The 10,021-nt window shown below is 40.6% G+C and overlaps 1 protein-coding gene across 1 annotated transcript in view; it reads right to left on the bottom strand.

Moving 5' to 3' along the window:
• SVEP1 (sushi, von Willebrand factor type A, EGF and pentraxin domain containing 1) overlaps positions 1–10,021 on the bottom strand; it is a 168,598-nt gene continuing 158,577 nt past the window's right edge. The window contains exons 46-48 of the mRNA XM_058672513.1: positions 7,394–7,489; positions 4,719–4,812; positions 1–288 (exon numbers count right to left, since the gene is read on the bottom strand). Coding sequence (XP_058528496.1) covers positions 267–288; positions 4,719–4,812; positions 7,394–7,489 — 212 coding nt within the window. The 3' untranslated portion in view covers positions 1–266. The remainder of the gene's footprint in view (positions 289–4,718; positions 4,813–7,393; positions 7,490–10,021) is intronic.

Here is a 10,021-nt window from a genome sequence, read left to right as displayed (position 1 = left end):
TTTTGTTAGGGTAGAGCAGCATCCATTTAATATAATTTTTATATAGAAAATACAGGCATATTTAAAAATGGAAACATGTAAGAAAGTATGTCACAAAGAATAACAAGATATATCACAAAATAAAAAAAAGTAAATCCCCAATAATGTGTTTACTAAACAAAACAACACCCAGCACCATGTTGGACTTCGTGTAAGTTCCAGGATGCCCAGGCACTATCAGGAAGAGATGATCCTGCTTTTAGGGGAGCCAGTTAGTTGGACAGTGGTTAAAACCCAGTCCTCCTTTTCCTGGAAAGAAGAAAAACAAAAACAAAACAGGTTAAAAAGAAAACGATTGAAATGAAGGGATAACCGTTCTTTGGGGACTGATGAACAGGACTGGAGTCTTAGCCACCTTGGCAAGGAGTCAACCCTTGAAAGGATGCTGATACATGGAGAACAGGCACTAACCCAGGCAGACAGCCAAGAAGTAGTGGACCTGTGTTAGAGTCCTGATTCTGTCACTGACTTCCTACCTGACAATTGTCATGAAGGCTTGAACCTCGGAATCCTAATGATCTCCTAGCACACTAACACTCCATAGCTGTTGGCAGTGTCATTTGTTTAGGGCAGTTGTGTGTGAGTTTTTTTTTTAAGATACACACAGAAATCAGAGGAAGCAAATTCTTTCCTAAAGATTGAAGTGCGTGGGCACAAGACCATGTCAGTCTTATTCCTAAAGAAAATTTTAGGGTAAGGGATATAATGGTTGTCATACCACCTGTGGTCAAGTAATTGTTATATATGTTTTTAAGCATTTTTTTGAATACCCATATTTGTGCTGGTTCAAAGTTCTGGACATAAAATCCTTAATCCACATAACATTGTGGAAGAGAAGGAAAGTAATTATTTGCAAATATTTGCTGTTTGGACTTCTCAGTAAAATTTCCTCTCCCTCCCATTGTAGGGAAATTATATTCCACTACCCTTTTGTGGGGGTGGGGTGGGGAAGGAATTATCAGTCCCTTTTGCCCTTGAACCAATGTTTAGATCAATTCAGCCCTCATGTTAAAACAATAACTGTGGTCAAACCTTGGACCACAGTTCATTGATCCATGCTTAGCCTCATCATCACGGGACATACCAGAATCCTTCTGGGTTTTTAAGATGTAATAGATCGCTATGTCGGTGGTTACCACAAATGACGTGGAACATGGAGGAGTTGTAAGCAGTTCTGCCCTTCAGGTGAACCAAACAGAAGAGAAAGACACTGTGCAGCAAGACAGAAGGTGGGGCTAATCTGGTGAGACAGAGGTAGAGCAGCTGCAGGTGGCTTTCAGGGCGCTCATGTAGGTTCAGCTAATGCTTAGCCACTCCTCTGTCTTAGGATTTCAAGCAAGGCCCCTCTTGTAATAATAAATTCCTCTTTTGCTTAGTCAAAATAGAGTTTTCAGAAGAAGATCCAAGCTAATATGGGTCTCCAAGAAACGACTGCAAACTGAGCAGCGGGAACCTGCTCAGTCTCCTAGGTGGCTGGTGAGCCTTTCCTTGAATGTGAGATGTGCCACTCAGTTTAACTTGGCGTCATTTTTTGATTTGAGTTCCTCTATCAAACTTTTGTTTTAAAAATCTAGGTTCTGTCCCCATTCAAGGAAGAACTCGGGGAATGTTTAGATACTAGGGACCTACAAAAACCTCAGGTTTTCTTTTCCTTACCTGTAATGGGTTGAAATATGAAGACAAATAAGGAAGTTAATAACACTTTTGTTTCGTCTTTTAAATTGGCTCCCATTTTATTATGTTCTTTCAAATCTATTTTCAGGTAGATTGGTCTCTTTATCTTGGCAGTGTCTAAATATATTTGTTCATTTCCGGCTTCTCTTTAGAGTTCAACTGATCTCTCACTTTAGAGAGATGGCATATGCTTGAAATGGTGTGAGGATAACGTGGGTACGAAAGGATTTTTCCGTTAACTGGGTTTTCATTTGAGCAGTTATATTATTTTTACAAGTTGATTTTGACATTCCAATTAAGATGATATAATGAGGGATGGAAAAATAGAAGTTATTTGCAGTTAATTGAATTCCTGCTTTAAAAAATACTGTGAAAATATCCACTTGTTTTTAATGATTCTTTTAAGATAATGTAAATGAATACGTTACATATCTCAATGACATTATAAATATATATAAGTCTTAATGGGGAGCTGATGATATTCCAATTTTGAATATATCAGAAATTTGTTGTGATATTGAAAGTATTTTAGAGCCTGTTGCAGTAGCCTAGTGGCCGAAGTCCTTGCCTTGCGTGCATCAGGACCCCATATGGGCGCCGGTTCTAATCCTGGTGGCCCTGCTTCCCATCCAGCTCCCTGCTTGTGGCCTGGGAAAGCAGTTGAGGACGGCCCGAAGCCTTGGGATCCTGCACTCAAGTGGGAGACCCAGAAGAGGCTCCTGGCTTTGGATTGGCTTGGCTCTGGTTGTTGTGGCCACTTGGGGAGTCAATTAACAGACAGAAGATCTTCCTCTCTGTCTCTCCTCCTCTCTGTATATCTGACTTTTTAATAAAAAATCCTTATCAAAAAACATGTTACACATAATATTTCTAATACTTCTTTTTTTAAAAGATTTATTTATTTTTATTACAAAGTCAGATATACAGAGAGGAGGAGAGACAGAGAGGAAGATCTTCCGTCCGATGATTCACTCCCCAAGTGAGCCGCAACGGCCGGTGCTGTGCCAATCCGAAGCCGGGAACCAGAAACCTCTTCCAGTTCTCCCACGTGGGTGCAGGGTCCAGTGCTCTGGGTCGTCCTCGACTGCTTTCCCAGGCCACAAGCAGGGAGCTGGATGGGAAGTGGAGCTGCTGGGATTAGAACTGGCGCCCATATGGGATCCTGGTGAGGACTTTAGCCGCAAGGCCACGCAGCCAGGCCCATAATATTTCTAATACTTCTTGAGCCCTAATTTCCTTCCTTCCTTGTCTCCTTCCTTCTTTCTCTCCTGCTCTGCTCCTTCCTCCTCCTCTCTCTCTCTCTCTCTCTCCCTTCCTTCTTTCACTTCCCCTCTTTTCCCTTCCCTCCCCCCTCTGTCCTACATAGGGTTTTATTTATTTAATTGAAAGGCAGAATTACAGAGAAGAAAAGACAGGGAGAGGGATAAAGAAGGAGATGGTCCGTTCATTGGTCCGCTCCCTAAATGGCCGCAATGGTTGAGGTTGGCCCAAATTGAAGCCCTAGGAACCAGTAGTTTCAGCTGGGTCTTCTGTGTGGGTAACAGGGTCCCAAGCACTCAGGCCATCTTTTGGTGCTTTTTCAGGGACATTAACAGGGAGCTAGACTAGAAGTAGAGCAGGTGAAACTTGAACTAGTGTTCATACCGGGTGCCAACATTGCAGGTGGTGGCTTAACCTGTTTTGTCACACTGTTAGCTCCTATATTTTATTTTTAAACTGTTTCTTCTTTGATTTAATTTTTTGTGATAATGTTTTCTCAGCTGTGATATTTATTCGGAGATAAATGAGAAACTAATTAATGTAACATATTTGAACATGAATTTTCTTGTAGTTAATGAAATACTATACACAGAAACACTAGAAATATGAAATAAAATATTTGACTTTATAGGTAAACATTTAAAAATTAATTCCAGGGGCTGGCACCATGGTGTAGTGGGTTAAGCTTCTCCCTGCAGTGCTGGCATCCCATATGCCACCAGTTCAAGTTTCAGCCATTCTACTTCTGATTTTCCTTCCTACTAATGTCCCTGGGAAAGCAGCAGAGAATGACTGAAAGCCCTGGGCACTTGTACCCACATGGGAGACCCAGAGGAAGCTCCTGGCTCCTAGCTTTGGATCAGCCCAATTCCAGCTTGTTGTGGTCACTTGAGGAGTGAACTAGTGGATAGGGGGTCCTTTTCTCTGTCTCCCCTTCTGTTTCTGTAAATCTGCCTTGCAAATAGAGAAATAAACAAATATAAAAAATTCCAATACTATTTTTACTGAGAGCTCAAACATCATTAGATTATGTTTATATAAGCACATTGACTTTATTTTATACCCTTGTATGTGAAGGGTGCACACTTCTGTTCAATAAGACAGTTTATTTATTTACTCTAGTTTTTATTATGAAAAACATATAGGGTGTTCATAAATTTACATGTTATCCTTGTGCAAGGATATACTGATCTTCTCTGTACAGTTAGCTTTTATTCATTTGTAAATCAGAGAGAAAGGATGTTATTCTATCTACTGTCCCAATCCTGAAAGTAGGCAGGGGCTGGCTTAAATCGTTCAGGAACCTCCCACTTAGTGTTGGTTTCCCACACATGCAGCAAGGTCCCAGTTACTTCAGATGCTATTACTACTTCTGAGGGTGCACACTAGCAGGAAGGTGTGTTAGCAGGACAGAGGATTTGAACTCAGGTTCCCATAGCGTATATAGGCATCCCAAGAAGTATCTTAACTTCTGGGTCAAACACCAGCCCTTCTTTCTAAATTCCTAATTGCAACATGTTAACAAGGTGAACACAAGACGATTTTTAGATACCATTGTTTTGTCCATCCTGAACCAGTATTTCATAGCTTTAGCATTTTTTCCTTCACATTTAGAGAATGTATCACAGTTTAGATTCTGGACAAAGATGTTTACACTTGGACTGGTGATTCCCTCTGGATGTCAAGACAGTGACACTGAGTTCTGAAGTCGGAAATAGGATGGATGTAGTTGCTGGTTGTCTTACCTGGAACAGTCATGTCCTGTCCAAGATGAGAGACAGTGGCATCGATTTGGTCTTACACATCTTCCACCATTTAAACAGGGAAACTGGCAAACAGCTAGAATTTAAAACAATGTATGCCTTCAATTAATATTCAGAAATTCTGAGGATTACACAAAGATCCACAAAAAATGATCTGCCCTTACTTCCTGCTGTAGCCACCGTTACTCATCACACACTGCTTGGGTCATCCATTTGCCACTGTGCCTACTCTTATATCCTTATGTTGTACCACCTCCTTTGGGTGTCTAAGTTGGGTCCACAGTTAAGTATCAGGTTCTCTCTACTTACTGAAACCTGTGCTGATCACTCCAAGTCCACCAATTTTTCTCTTCTTAAATATTTCTATTTATACAATCAATCTGACACTTCTACTGTTTTGCACTCTAAATTTTTTTTTGTTGTAAACTGAATTGGAAATCTCTGGATTGATAGCGTGTTTAAGTCAGTTGACAACTCTTACGACAATAAATGAGGCATACAGATTATCTAAATAACAGATGATTCAACAGCACTTGTGTTTGGCTAGGGACTGTTTCGAAGCCTTTGCCAGTTTTAACTGGGATTACAGAGCTTGAATTAGAGTTAAAAATGTAGCACAGATGAAACTTTAGAAGAATATCCAAATATTACACAGTTCTCTTTCTCAAAAATCCAGTGTTTTAACAAAACTCTGTATTATGAATTTATTTGTCGAAAAAAAATGGAAGAGTAGGTTTAATATCAGAGAGAGATAGAACTCTACAGAAGAAGATAATAAAATGTTTATTATGAGAAATCTGGAAATAAGGAACAGCTTAGCCTTAGAAAGGTAGGGCCTTCCCTGGATGAAAAAAATCATTTTGATAGGAAATAAATAAATGCCATTTTCAATGATTCATTCAAAAATAGGGGGGGAAATGTCTGCTAGGTAAATACTAGGTACTTGGTAAGCACTGTACAAAGATGGCAAGAGAGAAATCAAATACTAGTGTTCCCTTGGATGAGCGCTCTAGGTTACCTAGAGTAAGAACAGGCCAATAGGAGGCATTCATCTACAATTTCATAAGAAAGAAAAATAGGAAACAAAGCAATCTGAAAAAGAATACATCATTTCTTTGAAGGAGCATACTGATCAGGTGTTGTCTGGCTATACTAACTAGTCATTTGTTTTTATTTTCCTGTGTAAGGTTTAGCATCTGCTTTCCTGATAATACTGGTGCTCCTGGTGTTCACTGGCACACCCAGGTTCCCTGCACAGTTTTGTTTTCCCCCCACTGATATTTGACATAGGGCATTTATAGATCTCTGTCTTCAGTGTAGATGTATCTTTGGATAACTAACATGTAGTTACAAATTATGTTAACTGCCTTTTCCAACCTGGCCCCAAAGTGGAAGGTGGTGCCATTTACTGAGCTAGAAGAGCCAGGAAATGCAGGTGCGAGGGCACAGACAAGGAGCAGAATATGTGCACGTGAGTATGGAACTTACAGGGCAGATGTACGATAGGCAATTGTAACAGTTAACGTCTCTCAAATCTGCCATTTAAAAAATTATTTCTCCAGACTTCATTATTTATTGCTATAACCTCCAAATGAATCTTTCCATTGTAAATCTTGCTCTCTGCCATTTTTCATACTACTCCCAACACCACCTTTATAAAAGAAAACATGGCCACATGATTTTCCTCGTTAAAGCCCTTTAGGGGTTTTATTTACAAGACAAAACCCACAATGTGAACTTGGCACACAACATATTTTCTGGTTCTGATGTTTCTCATCCTTATAGCTTTATTTCCAGCCACTCCTCTGTGGCTTCAGTCATGCTTGGCTGGACACACCTATTTTCTTATGCTTCATAACTTTGGCTAGAATAATACAATATAAGGACACTTCAAAAACTTAATGAAAAGTTGAATTGAACAAACATTTATTGGGGCCAGCATTATGGCGTAGGTGTTAAAACTGCTGTCTGTGGTGCTGGCATCCCAATATGGTGTCAGTTTCACTCTTGACTGCTGTACTTCTGATCCATCTCCTTGCCAATGTGTCTGGGAAAGCAGCAGATGACCCAAGTGATTGAGACCTTGCACCCACTTGGGAAATGCAGAAGAAGCACCTGGCTCCTGGTTTCATACACGCCCAGATTTGGACATTGTGGCCATTTGGGGAGTGAACCAGCAATGGCAAAATGTCCTCACTCTATGTCTTCCTCTCTTTCTAACTGATGTAATTGAGGATGGCAAAGAAAGATCTTTTCTCTTGAATGGTGTAGAGTGGTGGGAGCTGGGATAATCAGGCAATTAAATAGATGTCAAAACACAGTGGGTTAAAGGCTGATGGAAGCCATTAGAGACTAAGGCGACATGCCTGTCACCAGTCACTCAAGCATACCTTATTACTGTTGTCCATGAAAAGGAAGCATTTTCATTTATTGAGCTTTTTCATTGTAACATGTCACAGGTCCTTGAAAGTTGTGTTCTGGATAATCATACAGCTCGATATTGAGGTCACTGTTCAAGGGACCATCTTGAAGAATGCTTGAGAACTGGGGTGCCTTTTTGCTTCAGTACCAGCTGAATTTGAGCTACTCAATTCAGTGTCCTCTGGGGCATCACCAGACAAGGGCACTCAGAAAACCAAGCAGGAGAGGAAGCCTACCTATATGACAGCGGGTCCCAGTCCAGCCAGGTGGGCAGTCACACTGGTAAGGGGCCACACAACGACCACCATTCAAACAGGGAAGAATGCATATTGCTAAAAAAAAAAGAGAGAGATGTTTAGATATACTACATGTTTATGTGTATGTATGTTCAAGTGTTCCAGAAACATTCTGGAGAAGTGAAATCCTGGATGACCCTCTAGGTAATCTTGCCATATGTGTTGTTCTTATTAATGAACACCACAGGGAACACACAATCAGGAAATTGAGTCTGAATCCTCCGTCAGATGTACTGACTTCAGTGTCAAACACATCTTTCTGTGAGAATACCCTGTCATTGACATCTGCTGGCTGCTTGCTTTCATTCTTCATAAAACAAGCAGAATGATCTCTATCATTGTTTCAAATTCCCATGACACACTATATAAAATGCTCTAAGAGGCCTTGCCTGCCTTTGGGCTCTAACAAGCTCAGTGTGAGAATGGGCATCAGATGGAGTATAGTAAGTGTTTACAACATTTTAATAAACATGGGACAACTTGTCCTTCTGTTCCTAGGATTTGAGGCCTGATGGCAACTGAACCATCATTCCTCCACTGAACACCAATGAACTCTCTGAAGAGGCAGAATCTGCTTCAGCAGTCTGAGACTCTCCCTTGCCTGTACCTAAATTGTAGTTCTCTAACCAACAATAGTGTCATCACCTAGCAGATGGCTGGAGGTGCTAGGGATCTCAGGATCTGCGCTTTAACAGCCTGGCCCAGAGGGTTTGTGGCAGGCACACGAAAGCCTGGGAAGCCTTGGTCTCTTAAAGGAGAGCAGGTGTTTTTTTTTTTTTTTAATTGGATCATTAAAGTTTTTTTTTTATTTTTTATTATTTTGCATTATGTGACAGTTTCATAGGCTCTGGGAATCCCCCCACCCCTCCCCACGCCCCTCCCCCCTGGTGGATTCCTCCACCTTGATGCAGTATTACAGTTCAAATTCAATCAAGATTCTTTCCTTGCAAACATATACCAAGCACAGAGTCCAGCTACTTATTGTCCAGATGGGTTGAACAGTTTCTTGGGGAGACCATTTCTGGTCTGAAGTTAGAGCTGGTAGAATATCATCCCAGTCAATTAAGAGTCCCAATATAACATCAACAGCAATTTGCAATATTATGGAATTGACATGGTTTTGAGTAACCAGTATGTTAAAAAAAAAAAAAAAAGAAAGAAAGCAAGTCCTAACCACAACCTATGATTAGCTCATTGACATTTCCATTTTAGTTTATATACAGGACTGGACCGGCTGCTATATACCTTAAAATGGCTATAAGGTACCATTCAGCTGTCTCGTGTCTATTTCATTTTAGTATTTAGCCATTTGTTGTGTTGAAGTATAATTTTGCTGATCTTGGCAGATTTTAGGATAATCTAGACTGGCTTGTAACTCTAACAAGATATTTGTCGACATTTAAGGTGCAGAACACATTTTTGGGGGGGGGGGCGGTATGCAGGAAAATCCTCAACACCATGGTGATGAGTAACTAATCTTTGTGTCCCACCCAGCGAGGCATGAGCCAATCCACGCCAGCTGTTTCCTGTCAGATTTCAAGCTCTACTTTCTGTTGTTTGTCTATTTATTTTAGTTTTTTTTTTTAGTTTGTATGATTGTTTGTTTGCTGTGAGGGGTTTTCGAAGCAATCCTGATGGTCATTGCGAGGGAGGGCGGGGGTCCAGAGGTGGAGCCAGGCTCGGACCAGAGAAAGCTCTCCTCCCTGGTCCCGAAGGACATTTATTGTTCTTCTGTTTCTGCGGACCGCTCAGGGCTTCTGGTTGTCTTTCCGATGACGTTGGTTTCTGTGCGGTAGTGTTTGGACTTCTTCTATCCCCTGCGGAAGCTCCGGTTGGGGGTGGGTGACCTCAGAGTACTCGGCCTCCGAGGGCATCCAATTCCCTGTGGCCTCCTTGACAGTTGGGATATAGTCCTTGTTACTCGTATTGATAGTTTGTGGTGAAGGTCTGAGAGTCTTCATGGTTGGGATCCAAGCTTCCTCCTTACCACCTAGAGCAGGTGTTTGTTAAATGAGTTAAGCCACCTGAGCCACGCCTCTTGTTGGCAGCCAAGGAATGAGAGCTCCCTGAGTCTTTGGAGTAGTGGGGGATAATAGCAGGTTTATTCTTAGAGCTCCAAATGAAGAGCAATGACTGAAAAATATGATTTCTCTTCTTAATTAGTATAAGATATTTTCCATACATTGTTAGCATTTTCTGTAAGTTAATTAGTGTCAGATCTGTTCTGTAAGTTGTCAGTGTGTCTATTATATATTTCTTTCTTTAAAATATAGTTGAAAAGTTACATTTAAAAACCTTAAGAGTATAGATCAATCACTCTCACATGAATGACTCTTCATGGCTTATGGATAACACTCCCAATGAAACAAAACTGTTTTATCCTTACACATATTTTAAGACATTGAAACAAAATGTAAAACCTAGACATTTAAAAATATTTAAAACCACATAAAGGAATTCCCCACAGAAGTTCAAACTCAAATGCATTTTAGTAGGGACCAAAATTCGACATGAATTTACCAAGCATTGTACGGATACAGAAATGCCAACTCTCCTAATTCGGAAGAA

This window comes from Ochotona princeps, chromosome 14 (assembly GCF_030435755.1).
Source record: "Ochotona princeps isolate mOchPri1 chromosome 14, mOchPri1.hap1, whole genome shotgun sequence".
Taxonomy (NCBI): Eukaryota; Metazoa; Chordata; class Mammalia; order Lagomorpha; family Ochotonidae; genus Ochotona; species Ochotona princeps.
Note: the sequence above shows the minus strand (reverse complement) of the source record. Positions and strands in the feature narration are given on the sequence as shown.